This window comes from Drosophila subobscura, chromosome U (assembly GCF_008121235.1).
Source record: "Drosophila subobscura isolate 14011-0131.10 chromosome U, UCBerk_Dsub_1.0, whole genome shotgun sequence".
NCBI lineage: Eukaryota > Metazoa > Arthropoda > Insecta > Diptera > Drosophilidae > Drosophila > Drosophila subobscura.
The window spans coordinates 11,723,970-11,739,589 of record NC_048534.1 but is presented as its reverse complement, the minus strand read 5'-3'; the positions used below and the strand labels follow the sequence as shown (position 1 = coordinate 11,739,589).

Genomic DNA, 15,620 nt, shown 5'->3' with positions numbered 1-15,620 from the left:
TCAGAGGGTACAATTAAGATTGCTCAGAAAAGGAAGGCAAAGCAATAATAATTTCGCGTACGGACACTGCCGAGTGGATGCTCCAGGAAGCGTCAGTCGGCAGTGAGTGCCGACCAGGCCAGTGCAGGAAATCACCAGCAACGCGGCATCAACAAGTGGTCTCGACTCGCTCTATCTCTCTCCCCGTGATTTAGCCAGCTCCTGCGGCCATTTCACTTTGCTTTTCATTTTATTGCTAATTTTTTTTGCGCTCTTTCTCAGCAAGTTTTTGCAAATTATAATGACAGCCCCCGGTCCGGGCCAGATGCGGAATGGAATAGACTGTTAGTGTCGGGCGTGGCGTGGCGCCGCTCTGGGGGTCGGCGGTCGGTGGTCCATGGAGGCGAAATAGACATTTAATGAAACGAAACGACAACAAATTGTTTAAACATTATTTGCGCTTTCCCTTTGCCGTTTGCCTTTCCTTTCCTTTCTGTTCATCTTTGCTCGTTTTTTCTTTCCTTCTTTTATACGTTATTGTTAATAAAAAGACATTACAAGGCAGATAATGAACGAGAAGGAGACTACTACTTGGGGACAGCACAGAACAGAACAGAACAGGAGTCTCTCTGTTGCCCAGCTTGCAAATTGAAATTGTGGACGCTTTGACAGCAAACGGGGGAAATCATTCATAGAACAATTTGTGGAAGGGTTTCAAAATTCAAGATTCCATTCACCAGATACCAGAGAGAAGGACTCAAAGGAGCTAACAAGCAACCGTCCAGTGAGGACAGATTTTTGTAGGAGGAAATATAGAACACAATTTATGTTAAGTTGGTGCAGATTTGAATGAAGTTTTTCTTGCTGGTGTACTTGAATGATCTTGAAGATGGTTAAGTCCTACGTTCAGAGCGCGCAAACCGAGTCTTCCACTGATCCTTCCACATGAATTGTTTGTCCTTCAATTTGTCAGAACTGGGGGTCGACAGCATCTCTCGAATGCCCGCTAAAATATGATGAATTGGCCTAGTCGGAGTCCATGCCTGGAGCGGCAACTCCAGAGACTTTCTTCCGTTCTCCGACAGAAAGGTGACACTTGGTTTCCTGGTCGGGTGGCCCAGCGGAAAGCGGACATCCAAGTGGAAAAAACCAACCTTGTAGGGTGGGGCATCCTTCCGGCGGTTCCAGTTCCAATTCCCTATATTCGGAAAGGATCCTCCTTCTTAGCAAGTCTGGCGGTGGTGGGCTTGAAAGCGCCAAGTGCACGTGGGGTGTAGGTGCAACACAATCCTCTTCGACCTGACGACCTTTGTCACGATGTCGCATTATCTGCAAGATGCCACAAACCGAAGAAACTCTACATAATTTGCGCGTAGTTAATCTTCACGGCGTACCTTAGTTTTTTCTTTAATTTAACTTGAATAAAATACCATTTACTGGAACTTTCAGGCTTTTCTTGCTGTGCAGTGTGACCGCAGTGCGATCGATGCTCTTTGTTTACTTCGATGCTTTTTTCCACTACTATCGATGGTATCATTCAAACAAATACTTGCAAAATAATCAAATTACAATAATAATAGTAATTATTTAATAATAATATATGTATATAAATATAAATACATACATTAAATAATTCATTTTTGGCCACAGTCAACTTTAGATAGATGGCGAAAATGTCTATCGATAAGTTTAACAGCGCTGCGCTTTACAGCCTCAACACGATTCCTGTTATGGGCATGCGGGCTAACAGCGTTGCATTATTTCGTTATGAGAAATGTTCAAATTTTTTCATTTTGCATTCCTCCTGATGATCACTCGATCACGCAGAGATCAGTTGGTCATTCCGCTGGTATTAATTGCACGGGACTTGGTTACTGCCCAGCCACCCGCGTGCCACTTTTGGGACTCTGGGACTTGGAAGGCAACCCGTACATATTTATCACAAAATGTTGTCTAGAGTTATTCGAATTTTATTTGCAAGAAGAAAATCATTAAATTATAATAATAATCCATAATCGTCAGCTAATCACTTGGGGGTCCCCACATTCCTGTTCAATAGCGTGGCAATGAGGAACACCTCTTTTAAAATATCCTTACGTCCACGATCTGGTTGCGAGATCCGAATGAAGCGAACTGGCATGGGTGCGAAGCGAATTTGCATCGTTGTAGCGTATGATGGAAAGATTAACTTGCCCACGGCCGCCCAGTGCTTCATGTTGCAAGAGACCTCCACGTCGTAGCTGTATTTGAGCACAAGTGTACTTCCGAGACTACAGGCAAAAATAGTATTGATTATGCTGCAGCAGCCCAGGTTGAGAACCATCTCGTTCATGGTGACCAACAAACGGCTCGCCCCATTGGCCACATCCACCCCTACACGCGCGCATGCGCGGTAGGGCAGATTACACGATTCGATCGCTTTATCGATGGCTTCCAATATGGTTTCCGACTCGACGATTCCCGATTTGCGCACTGCACCCACCAGGTCTTTGACAGCAATGAGAGGGAGGCGTACAAGCGACACCAGCGACTTGATGTCCACGCTCTGATTGTGGCGACTCCAGTTGTGCAATGCTTGGAAGATATTCAGTTCGTCTTCGGCGAAAGTGTTCCGGGGCAGGAGTGCTTCAAGTGACTCCTTGGATAGCAATAGGAACGAGTCGTGTTTTACCAGTACTTTTGCAATTTGGTCCATAAACTGGAGACAGTTCATGGTCAGCTGTGCATGATTCACTAGGACCGCGTTGTTTAGGATCGAGCACACGTTGCCGACGGACAGGCTCTCGTGCAGTTGTATGGCCAGTGCCGACTCGAGCTCGTGCAAGCCAAAACTAATGGACAAGCCGAGCACTTCGAAGATGGCATCCTCGTCCAGTGTGTCTACGGTCAGCTTGCCCGAATAGAAATAGCCCAGGATGACCTTGAACGCCTTCAGCGGCACATTCAGGCGAATCTGGCGCTTCTGTGACTCGGCCATGCCTCCGTCGAACATTTTCCGAAAGTGTTCACAGCGCGCCGCAAGTATCAGTCGGTGCGCCGGCAGGAGCTCATCCTCCACCAGGAACGACACGTCCGAGAAGAGCTCGTTCATGCAGAGGCGGTCCATGTCGGCCAAGGCGCCCGCACCAAAAATGTGCACCGGCCCATTCTCGGTGCTGCGGCGTTTCTTCGCGCCACCAGATGACGAAGTGGACGTGTCCTGGTTGTTCATTTCCGTAACTGGATTAATCTGTGTGTTAGTGGATCTGTTGGTATTTCCGTATACTCGTATTCAGCAAACTTACTTATTATTTTGGCGGGTTGCTTCAGCAATGTGTTTTCGTTGAAAGCACGCGGTAAGTTGACATCAGCTAGAGAATATCGATTGATCTTACCGATACATTGAATAGACTGCACAAAAATTTAAACTTTAATAAATATTTACTCGGTCTTAATCACTTACAAATATTCCGTAATAGTTTTTGCATTTTTTTTCTTAAGCTGCCGATTAATTGTAGTTTAATGTTGTACTTCGATCTATGAATATATTTATTTTTAATATATTTAACGCATTTTTGCCTTTATTTTACATATTGATCTTGGCGACTTCTTATTGATTGAACATGAATATTCTATTCACCAGAATTTACATATATACTATATAGACATATATATTATTATTGGAATGAAGGTATAGTTGCGGTATCGATGAGGTACTATCGGTATCAGTATAGAGAACTATCATCTCTATTGTTTGCCCAATGCAAAAGCCACAATTCCCATCACTAAAAAATAGAAACTTCGAGAAAAAAACGTGTGTACAATTGTCTGCGTAAAATATGTCTGACAGATATGACTTATCTGAATATCCTGAGTTGGAGGAACTAATTGATTGTATTTTCGAAGCCAGAATAGTGTCTCGACCATACGAAGGCGCTCCACCACCATATTCGGAGTCTACGCCTGGTTTGGCACAGAGGATGAGCCACCAAATTCAGGGCTTGCGCAGCCAATAGCCATGCCAGTCATATCAACTCTGGCATCTGCCCTCTGCGAGGCCACAGACTTCTTGGCTGCGCTTGGTGTGGCCTGTCGCTCGAGTGCTGTTTTCAATACCCCACGGATGAAGTGTGCACGGGCGATCGTGGGATTATTTGGTATCAAGTGCGCAAATAATTTGGTCGATAGCTGCACCTCCACGAGCTGCGATCATACGCGCTGCACAGGTGGTTACTGAACTGATGAAAATTACATGGGAATGGAAAGTCAGGCTACGCGGGCTATGATGAGTAACTTGTGTGTTCCCGATGAGGCACTCACATTTAGGACAGCGACGATCACTGTATTGGATGTGTTGGCCTCCTCCAACTGGTACGATTATGTTTCCGTGCTCGTCATGTTGACCAAGAGACACGATTTCATCATACCAACGGAGATATTGAAAACCATTCTATACTCCACCTTCGGGAATAGGGATTGGAAGGCAGCAGCTGTACCGTTGCTGGAAATTATTCCCAGCCCAGTTGCACAGCGTGCAGACATGTTGGGAGTAATTCAAATGCTTGAAAAGTTTCAAAACAGGTAAGAAAAATATGTGCCCTTGGCAAAGCAATAAAATATTAAATTATTAATGCATGTCTTAGGGTACAGTTCTGCAACAACTTGCTTTAAAATTGCTTCCAATCTCTATTGTAACATCTAACTTATGACTCAACCAATCAGTTACACATTTTTCCAATAAATCTCAGACAAAGTCGAACAAATGATTTCGTAGCAATTGATTGCTAAACTATTTCTCACTCACTGAAAAAGTTCTACAGCTTTGCCAGTGGCCTTTGCTGATATCTTAATCCTTTTTTTCCTTTCTTCGTTTCCTTTTCTTCGACTGCTCGCCCAACTGCGAATGATTTCACTTAACGCTCTCGGGATGTAACAACAATGTTATCATTTAATACTTCTTTTTTCCTGTCATTTAATTTCTTTTCCACTTCTCTCTCTCTCTCTCTCTGGCTTTCGCCTTTGATGCTGTTTCCTTTCAGCATCCGACCCGGTTTTATGGTTCTTTGTTTTCGCGCCAAATGCTTGGAAATGATTTTGTGCAACGCGCTGCCGCTGCCAAATAGAAAATCATCATAATTTCCCTTTATTACCAGACTTTTTACCCATTTGCCATAGTAGTTGTTGCATGGACTTTTTATGGACAAACTTTGCTCTGATGCCCCGCCTCCGTTGTTGTTCTGGTTGTTGCTTTAATTGCCATTGTCGTGGCTCTCACTCCTTATAGCCGTTGTCATTGTTTGTCACAGTCTGTTCCACTCAAGCCTCATGGCACCCTCTTGCCCCCTGCCCCCTGCCACTCGTCTCATCGTGATCTAGGGACGGGTGTTGGGGAAAAATAACTTTGTCGGAAACTCCTTTGATTTGTTTTCTGCACAACAGTAAAAAGTTTGCGGACTCAAAGTTCTTTTTTTTTCGGATATGCCGCTCCAGCACCCCACCGTACAGAGAGAGTGAGAAGTGTGTGTGTGTGTGTGTGCGATGCTGTTGAACTTTTCAAGACAAAACATTTTTGAGTTATTAATGAAAAGTTGTTGTTGCATAGCCACACACACACACACACACACACACCTACAGGTGCTCAGTTTATATAGCAAATACAAGTGCTAACTAAATGTTATGCTTTCATTATGCTCAGTAGCTTTCACAAAAGTTTCCTCCAGAACTTCGGGCAAGTTCTCCTCCCTGTGCCCTGGACCTCGACCTGGACCTGGACCTGGGACCCTCCACACCCCGCCGCTGGATATTGGCTTAGCTAATTTTTTCTCCTCTTCTGTCCTGTTTAGTTGAATTCTATTCTGTTGGTTGTACACTTTTTCTGAGTGTGGTATTAATATTTGGAGAAGGTATTGGCAGTGCAGAGAGTGGTGGAATATGCGAATTTATTCCTATTGCATTTTATGCAAAGTTCTACAGACTTCACACAATCATTAGCTACTCGAACAACTGTTAAGGCATCTGACTCTTCGGCTTGCTAATCCTGGCACTTTCCTCTGCTTTGTTAGTTGAATTTCCTTGAGGTGTGCACATAGACACGCATTTGTGTTTGCCTAAAGTGCACTTTTTAACTAACTTGTCTAACGCAACTAATGAAAAGATTTTCTATTAGTTTTGGTCCAAAGCACCACACGAAGCGGGTGGCAAAAAGTGGCAGCAGCAGAAGGTAACTTTGCCCAGGGAATTATACATAAACATTGCACCCGAAACCAAACAAAACACATGGCAGAAAAAGACAACAGAAAAATACGCAAGAAATATGTTGGCAACTTGAAAAAGTAAATAAATATTTGAACAACTTCTTATGGCCAACTATTTGTTTGGCAGACGAAAAGAACAAGTTTCTGGAGGCAAAATCCAAGCCAAGACCAAGGTGAGTTCAATGGCAGTGACGCTGAGGGTGTGGGTGTTGGTGTGTGTGTAGTGTGTGTGTGTGTGCAACTTTCAAAGCTATTATGTGAAAGTTTTATTTTTCGTTGTCCACGGCCCAATCCAGGGTCTGCCCAATCGACAAGTTTTTCCTCTTCGCTTGGCCTAGGTTAGGGCGGAATTGGATTGGCAAATTGTTCAGCACATAATTTCAGAGGCAATTTAACAAACTAAATTCCAGTAAATTCTCTAAGAAGAATGCCTTCCAAGTCGAATGTCTTATTGCATCTCTTTATTGCACTCAATAACATTTACAAAACATGAATTCCAAGGCGAGACAAACAGCTGAGAGCTGAAACCTGTTCCCGTCCCGAGTGAATGAATTTGGGAATGTCCCACACTTCGCGTTGGCGCTTTGGACTAAATTGTTTGAGATGTCCAAACGATTTGCTTAATATATTAATAAAAGCCATTTAAAGTCTTGTTCGAGCGGTCTTAAGTGCCCCTAAATATGGCCATAACCACAGGCACAACTCAAACCCTGACACTGGCCATTGTTCGGCCCACAATTGGCATATTAAATTACCGATTTTGTAAAGATTTTCGAATTTAACATAACAACCACTAGCGGCGGCTATTTTTAGCCGTTGGTTATCTAAACAGATAATTAAGTCGGCTCTGAGTCGCTGCTGTCTCTCAGCTGATTGATTGACTTTATCGGCCGCCTGCGAGTGGCCTTATCAACACTCTGCTGAAGTCAATCTTTTTGGCCTGGCCCCGTCCGGGCCTATCTAGATGCAGCCACAAAATGCATAAAAGACGTACGTATCTCAAACTACACAACAATCACAGGCACAGGCACATAACCACAAGGAGGCCACGCAGGCAAGAGCGTCTCTCGTCTCCGATTGAAACGAGTTTTTAACGGCAATCGCGTAGGCCGAGGAGTGCCATCTTTATGGACAGGTTGAGACCACTTCCTGTGTCTCCGTGTCCCTCTCTCTCTCTCTCTCTCTTGTCCTCAGATTGTAGCGGCTGAGCTAGTTGATCGACAGGCAGTTCAACATGAAAAACGAAACCCCAAAAGGATGACACACACAATTTTATGGTATTTTATAATAATTAGTTCTCTTTTATTGGCCGATACAAATCTTGTGTGAACAAAGTGTAGAGTGATGCGGCTTAAGTGTCTCAATAATATATTTAACTTTATGGAATTTCAAATGTTTGCCATATAAAATAATAACAATGCATCCATTATGCTTTTATCCATGTTTTACACGTTTAAATCTAGCTGGACAATGTAATAAATTCACACTTTAAAACGGAACTAAATTAACAAAAAAAAACCATCGATTTACGGTACACAGATAATAATAAAATTTGCAATAAATTACACGCTTAATTATGTTTTATCACGTTTGAATGGGCGGCTTCACCGAATAGTTTATGCATAATTAGTAGATTTATGTACAACGCACACTTAGAACTAGCATTTAAATCAATTAATACAATTCGTTTTTCTTTCAGCCGTACGATGATGAGGGAAAATGTGGACCGCTCCTCTGGCCAGCAGTCGTAAATTCATCTCAAGGGTTGTCACTTCTTCAAAGATATGCAATCCGGGACATCTGCATCTCCAGCTGTTTCTGACCCCCCGCTGCCCGTTGTAGCTGACAAACTGTCGTACCAGTTCTGTGGCGTCTGCGGAATAAAATAAAACAAAAATCATTTAAAATTCCATATATTGAATGCACACACCATAAATGTATGTATAACGGGAGTTTGCGAGCAACAACGCAAAGATATAACTATGAGTGTGTTCAAATTAATTATTTATGACATAACTTACAACGCAAATCAAAGCCGCGCGTGAGGCATTTCGAAAATACAATTATTGCATTTATGGCATTCATTACCTGCTCATCAATTTGTAATTGGATCAGTAATATGTATTCCAGGGCCAAAAACTGGACGCAAAAAAACGTCTCTTGTTTGCTGAAAAATTCATTGTTAAATGCTGTAAAAGGAATTTATATTTATGGCTGGAAATGATTTGTGTGAATTATTGAAGCTGCAAAATGCTGCAAAAAAATTGCTGCAAAATCAATGGATTAATTATGATTTGCTGCGACTGCTGCTGCCGCTCCTGCTGCTGCTCCAACGTTGAAGTCCACATCCAGAAACCAAAACCAAACCAAACTACAACAAATGCACGAACGCCTGTGGAAAGAGTTTGGAGAAGAAGAAAATGCTGGCAAAAAGAGCCAGGATTAAAGGGGAGGGGCCTTGGGATGGGGAATTGGGAGTTGCTTTCGACGTCGCCACTTGGGGATTGGTGGCAGAGAGAAAAACTCTCTAAAAATTATATACATATATACACAGAGCTGGAAGGAACTGCAAACACGCACACTTAAGCCCGCACAGAAGTGCGGCTGGGAAAATACTCAGCGAGAGAGCCAAAGAGCCATGTCCACAGCTCCATGGCCAGGTGAAAATGGATTCTGAAAATTGGGTTAATTGATGCTTAGTGTTTTGCTTCTGTGTGAATGGATGCGGGGGGTTGCAGGGGTTTGCCAAAGGGTCGTGGGCGTGGTTACTTAGCGCCAAGTGGCTAATAGTTTTTGCCACCAGCACAACCCATTCCCTGCTGCTCTTGCCAAGCGGAAACGGAAACCGGAAATGCGCACAAGGAAATACACAAACACAAATGCCAAAATGGCGGCGTCGTCAAGGGGGATGGGGAGTGGGGACTGGGGTCAGTTACATATACGCCATATACCACATATATTGCAATTAGCATTATATCCATTTGTCGAATTATACACACCGGGACTGCCCAATTCCGTGAGATTGGCACTCAGTGTGCCACCCGCTGGTCCACTACTGAGGCTGTTGCTGCCTGCCACAGCACCAGCACCAGCGGCAGCACCGACTCCGCCAGTAGCTCCAACACCACTGGCCGCTGGATCCACCGCCTGGCAGGGGAGCAGCAACAGTTGAAGGAGCAGCAATGGCAGTAGCATTCGCATCGATGCCGCTTTGAGCGTCATTCGCCTCATTTTACAATTTGGTATCTTGGCTATGTGTCTGTTGTACGAGTATTCCAGCACCGGCATCCACATGGTCCATTGGTTGTTGCTGGGCGGCTCCTTGGCTCCTCCTCCTTGCCCACTTCCACCGATGGCTCCGCTAATTGTGGACGATGCTCTGCAAGAGGCACAGAAACACACAAAGTCGAGGGTTAAGGCAATGAACTGACTTTTGGCTAAATTGTAATTGTAATTGTAAATGTAATTTTAGCTTTTGCATTGGCATTGGCATTGGCATGGAGAGTATCTGACAGATGGCAGATTACATTTAGTTAAACACTTTTTCGTCCAATTTCTCCCTCAGATACAAAATGTATTTGCTGGATGAAATGTTTCTAATGGATATCAATGCATTTCACATTGTTTATTTTATAGAAAGAAACTGTTTTTGTGCAGTTTTTAAGGTATTTTTTGTTGATTGCGCAGACAAATGTTTCTTTTCTAGATTTGTATCTCGCAAAATTGATTTTATAAACTTTTTATGGATAGAAATATGTTTTTTATCGATTTAAATGCATTAAACATTCAAATGTATCTCACTTTTTGTTGCTGTTTTTTATCTCACACACACACGAAAGTATCTCTTAAGCCCACAAATGTATCTCACATCTGCAAATATGCGCATCTAGCCGCAAAAGTTGCAATTAATGTTCTTCTTTTTTGTTGTTTGTTTTGCAGTTTATGGCTGCTTGCACTTGCTGGCTGTTTGCAGTTGTAAAGTATCTTGTAGATACCAAAATGTATCTCAATGTACACTGCTCGGAGACTGGTTGCAATTAAAGTTCTTCGCTGGCAGCAGTTGAAGTTGTTCTTCTGCTGCTGCGGCTCCTCCACCGTTTACACGACATCTGCTCAAAGCAGCTCAAAGCAGATACAGATACTCTCCGCTACACACAGCTCAGAATGTATCTCGTCCGCGTGCATCAAATTACACATTTGGCATATAAATTGCTCAATTTCATGTATTTGGTGCCTTGTGTCAAATTGTCATTACACCGCTCACGATACGGGACAGGCACACCCTCGGTTGTGCGCTAATGTATCTTGCAGATACAATTGCTGAAATTGCACTTTTAGCACTTGGCCACGAAATGGGGAACGAAGCGTACCGAGGCGTATCTTCCTTGTAGTAATTTTTATTTTATTTTCCTTTTTTTGTTATGCCCGCTTTTCCGCTTCAAATGAGCAAGGAGCGATGCTCCCAAGGTAATCTCCGCTTCGCCTGCTAAATGTATCTGTTGGTGTGTTTCTTTTTATGGTTTTTATGTGCTTTTCATGGGCTTTAAATTATCGATTTGTTCATACGAAAGTAACACCTTGTGTCGTCGCCGGTTTTCTGTATCTTTCTGGATATTTATGCATTGCACTTGTGCCACAACTGTCTCTGTTCCCGTTCCTGTCTCTGGGCTAAGGGCTTTTGGGTTTTCCCTTACGCTTTTCTGTTCCGTTTTTGTTTGTTGCGCTGCTATTTGCTGCTGCTGTTGCTTTTTGTAACATTTATAAATGGCTTAGAGCACATGTGGCACACGCACAGCTGCGGCTACAATTTGTAACTGTAGCGCATTTATAAACGTCGCAGACCGAGACCGAGACTGGCTCCTGGCTCTGTGTTCCTGCCTGTGTGCTGCAGGTCCCCGGGTGCGCTGGTCCTTCAAATGTTTACACACGCTCAAGAACTTTTTGTTGGTCGTCAACAAACCATCAAGCATTTCGCCTTTCGCCTTATCAGCCAGCCATCCAACGCCTGATCCTAACACTGGCAACCAGAGTTTCCTTTTCGATACGGATACGGATACGGGATGGTCGGTGGTCTGTGGTCTCCGCCCGACTTGTGCTCGTATTTGATTTACCCTCTCGGAGAAACGTGCTCACATGCGGTCTGGCTGAGTTTTGCTCGCCTCGCTTTTGTTGTTTCAGTCAATTGCCGCATTTTAAAAACGCATAAAATTGCTTTATGTTTGCCTTTCCCCACACACAGTTGAGTCTTTCTTTCCGCTGAGAGTATCTTCAGCTCTCGTTCCTTTTTTGGGCTTATCCCCGGGCGTAAATTTATGCAAGGCGCCTCAGTTCGGGGCACATGACAGACGCGTTGGCGTGGCGCGTTCCTTTAGGTTTTTCCCCCCAAGGAAAATGCCGCTGCAGCTGCATGCAGGCAGCGTCTCTTCTGATATCGCTTCAGGTCTCTGTGTCTCTGTGTCCCAGTCTCCAGTGTAAGTATCTGTAAGTGGTGCATAAGTGGCACACGGATAGAGAGAGAGAAAAAGTAATGTTATTGATGATTTATTTGCATTTGGCATTGATATATGCTAATGTTTTTCCCTGCCTGCGTCTTCCCTTTGTCTCTCATGAAGTAAAAACAAAACCGAACCGAACCCAACCGAAACTGAGTAGTAGAAGCAAAAAGGTTACTCACGGTTCCCCTTGGATGCATGCACCATGGATTATGTTATCTCTTGCTTGAATGCCTGTTGGCTTTTCAATTTTTCATGTCCGTCCACGGCAGCAGAAGACAAGAAATTATTATGGCATTTTCGTTTGGTTTTTCGTTTTCTTAAAGTCATTTTTATTTGCATTTCGTGATTTCGAGCAGACAGATAAGCACAGAGAGAGAGAGAGACCCCAGAGCGACCTCAGCAAATGGAGCCCTGTGTCAACTCAAATATTTGATTTAATTCCCTGACACAATAATTAATCACTATGCACCTTTTACGAGGCATTTGTGACCCCAAGGCGGTCTCGGACTCTGACTCTTTCTCGTTTATTTGTTTATAATTAAATATTATTTGGCAGTCCCTACAACAAATGAGACAGAGACCCGTCGCGAGTGCCATTTATCAGTCATTCACTTAAGTTTCGTTTCGTTTTTCCCCTCTCTCTGTGATTCTTTTGTTTAATGAGTTACAAATTTGGTTTTTCAGTTGTTTAATGGCTGACAGCATTATAGATTAGTGGCCGAAAGTTTTTCTAGTTCTGCCGCTGCCGCTGCCCACTCTCCCTGCCCACTTTACAGCTTTCCAGCTCTCTTTTTTTTTTCCTTCTGTCATTTACATGATCTGGGAACTGTTGGCCCGGCGGCTGTTTTTGTCGTCTGTCTCGTCTTGTATTTTGTATCTGGCTACTTGGTGGGTCTTTCGGGTCTGTGTCTGTTGCCTCACTAATGTGTTGCATGCGAGCTGCTGCCGCCGGCCTCCTCCTCCTCCTCCTCCTCTTGATGTGTATTTTTCTGGGCTAATAGTCGCGGCTGCCGGCTTTTTCTGGGCATTTGGGTATTTGTGTTAATTGTATGCTCGTTATGAATGTTCGTTGGCATTTTAAATTATTGCACAGATTATACTTAGAAAGGGACGCGGAGTGGCAGGCACTCTCTCGTCCAGCAAATTCCCCCAAAAGACTCAAATATCCGATTATAATTTATTGATTTGCGTCTCTGTGGATGTTGCAACTATTTATTCAGGTGTTGCGGCAGACACTTGCGGGATTTATTGGTTATTGAGAGAATTTAGTGAGCATTTTATTGAAAACAAATTGAAGAAGAAATTGGAGGAGACTTTCGCTATTTTGGTGTACATCCAAGAGGAAAGGTTAAACCATCATTCGATTATCATTCGAAATTACCTTTCTGTCAGTTACAAAACAATTGAATAGATACAGATAACAGACAACTGCCACATTTGGTTAAATTGAACCAAGGAAATTGTTCGAAAAAGTTCTCCACTTTGGCCCAACTCTCTCTGAGTTGATTAGCATATTGGCTGGAGCAGCAGCTCTGCCACTTCTATTCGTATTTGTGCTAAGAGATTGCCTCATTCATGCATATATTAAAAATTCATACACTCGCCTGTCAGGCAGTCTTGGGGCTTGAGAAACATTTGAAATTCAAGTGCCACGGCACACGCGCATCGCTAAAAGTGTCAAATTGGCAAAAGTGGACGCGGCGGGGACTCTGCTTTGCCAACAAACACACAGAGAAATGAAAATGAAATATTCTAAAACAAACTTTGAGGCCTGCTGGAAGAAGTGCTGCTGCTGCGGCATGCAGAGAGTGTGTGTGGAGTCTATAAGAAATTGATATCATTTATCAAACTGACACATACAGAGAAAAGAGCGTGGGGCAGGCACCACCATCCCATTCCAGAAGCTGGAGCTGGAGCTGGAACTCGAACTGGCGCTGAAGCGAATCTTTTCTTTGGAAACTTTTGCAAATGAGGCAGCAGTCAGCAAACGGCACATAAATAAACATGGAATAACAGCAGCAGCAGCAGCAGCAGTGGGTCGGGGAGTTGGTGTTGTGTTTGGTAGGCGTGGCATACGCCTAATTGAATTCAGCTTTCAAGAGTAAGCGAGAAAGGCATAAATAATCAGGAGATCGTCGTCGGGCCGTTTGTCGTCGTTGTTCTGCCACAAAATTAGTTCATTAAAGAAGTTCAGACATGATTTGCATATCAGCCCGGCCTCCCCCCAATGCTTAAATAAAAAATATATATGTAAAGAAGTGTGTCCGGAAAAGACCTCAAAAATGAAAAAAGGAACGAGGGAAATGTAAATTAAAGTAAACAATCCAAAGAGCTATTCAAATTGTTTTTTCCACCCTCCAAAATATACAAAAAAATCAAATAAAAAAAATTCCAATTGCCAAAAACTTCAAAAGTCAGCAACATGCAACATGAATATCAAAATCGACGGCGAAGAGCCATAAAAAATATATATAAATGAACGTATAGGAAGAGGCACAAGCGCGTATGAAAAGGAGTGTTTGTGTTTGTATTTTCATGGAAAACGAGTGCAGCAGCAGCAACAGAAGCGGCAGAAGGGGCACCAACAAATCAATGCCCCACCAACAATAACCCACAACGGAACCCCCAGCGCAGGAACAGCGAAACATTGGGACAACGCCAGCGCATGGAGGAGCTGTGCGTGTCAGGGCCAGAGAGGGAGAGAGAGAGAGAGAGAGAGAGAGAGAGAGAATGAGCGGAAAAGGCGCACAAAAAATGCTCGTACAAATAATTCTGGGAAGCCCTTAGCGATCAGCGGCCCCGTCCCGGGCACTTGTAATAAAAAATATTTTCAATAATAAAGTGTATTAAGTTGTGAAGTGCACAGACACACACACACACACAGATACACAGACACAGATACTCGTACACACTCACAAGTGAAAATAAATGAAATGTGAACCATGGAAAAGCTTCGAAAAGCAATAAGTGTGGAAAATATTCTCCTTCCGCTGAATTTTGTTTTACTCTTCTAAGATGGGCATTATTGATATGAAAAGAGTTTTGTAATGAACAAGGAGGATATTTAATTTTAAAGATATATAAATCTCGCTCGCTGATGCCTTTGTCTGGCAATGGACAACACCTTGCCTTTGCTCCATGAAATTTTTAAGTACTCCCCTCCCGAAATATAACTTTAAATTGATAAATTAGTATTTATATGAGCAAAGTTTCATTCAATTATGTTCAGAGATCAAAGAAAAAATCGTTCAAAAATTGATTAATAATTATTCAATATTTTAATAAAGTTTTAATAACATTTTTGAGCAAAATAAATCACTAATTTCTGCCAAAAAATCAATCTACAAGTGTATCCCTAGCTTCGATTTCGTAATTGTTGACTTTCTTTCTTATTTTTTTATATTTCATTTTATTCACAAAACAAAGAAGTGAAAATATATGAAGAGAAATATAAATGAATGTCGAGTGAACTTGCCTCTGTATGAGAGTTGCGTGTAAATATAAATATTTTTTCCATACAAATACGAGAGTAGGTCCGTGGCACGGGTATTGAGAGGTTATGGATGGGGCTGGGTGCGGGGTGTGGTATGGCGTGGTGTGGAGATGTAACATACATTCCATGGAGACAACTTTGGTTTGTTGACTCTACGAATACGAGCGGCGGGAACCGAATGAACGAATAAACGAAACAGCCAACGCATGAATGTGTCAATGGCTCAAAACGATTTATACAGCATATTAAATTCTGACATCAATGTTTGATTGTCCGTACATGAAAAGTAAAAAGTAATAAAACGAATAACCGAACGGCACCAGGAATGGGAATCAGAAATACAACAAAAAGAAGTGTGGCATGCGGCACAGGGCGGCAGGGCGGCATCTAAAATATATTTATTTATACGAATTTTGAACA

General features: G+C 42.9%; 3 protein-coding genes across 4 annotated transcripts in view; 1 reads left to right on the top strand and 2 right to left on the bottom strand.

Annotated features, from left to right (window-relative positions):
• Nucleotides 1-2,005: 2,005 nt before the first annotated feature.
• On the bottom strand, nt 2,006-3,190 carry LOC117901198 (BTB/POZ domain-containing protein 9-like). Its single transcript, XM_034811850.1, has one exon. The coding sequence runs from the start codon at nt 3,188-3,190 to the stop codon at nt 2,006-2,008; it is 1,185 nt and encodes a 394-aa protein (XP_034667741.1).
• A 1,044-nt stretch (nt 3,191-4,234) lies between these two features.
• Nucleotides 4,235-8,104, top strand: LOC117900693. The gene is made up of 2 exons (XM_034811145.1): nt 4,235-4,539; nt 7,912-8,104. Exons 1-2 carry the CDS (start codon nt 4,241-4,243, stop codon nt 7,961-7,963), a joined length of 351 nt encoding a protein of 116 aa, XP_034667036.1. The 5' UTR covers nt 4,235-4,240; the 3' UTR covers nt 7,964-8,104.
• Nucleotides 7,516-15,620, bottom strand: part of LOC117900692 — an 88,283-nt gene continuing 80,178 nt past the window's right edge. The window contains exons 2-3 of one of the 2 annotated variants that reach the window (XR_004649292.1): nt 8,301-9,591; nt 7,516-8,085 (exon numbers count right to left, since the gene is read on the bottom strand). Coding sequence is in view for 1 of the 2 variants with exons in the window: in XM_034811144.1 (XP_034667035.1) it covers nt 9,141-9,506 (366 nt within the window). In the remaining variant the exon portion in view is untranslated. Of the gene's footprint in view, nt 8,086-8,234; nt 9,592-15,620 lie in introns of those variants that run through there. The other variant, XM_034811144.1, reaches the window with a different exon arrangement.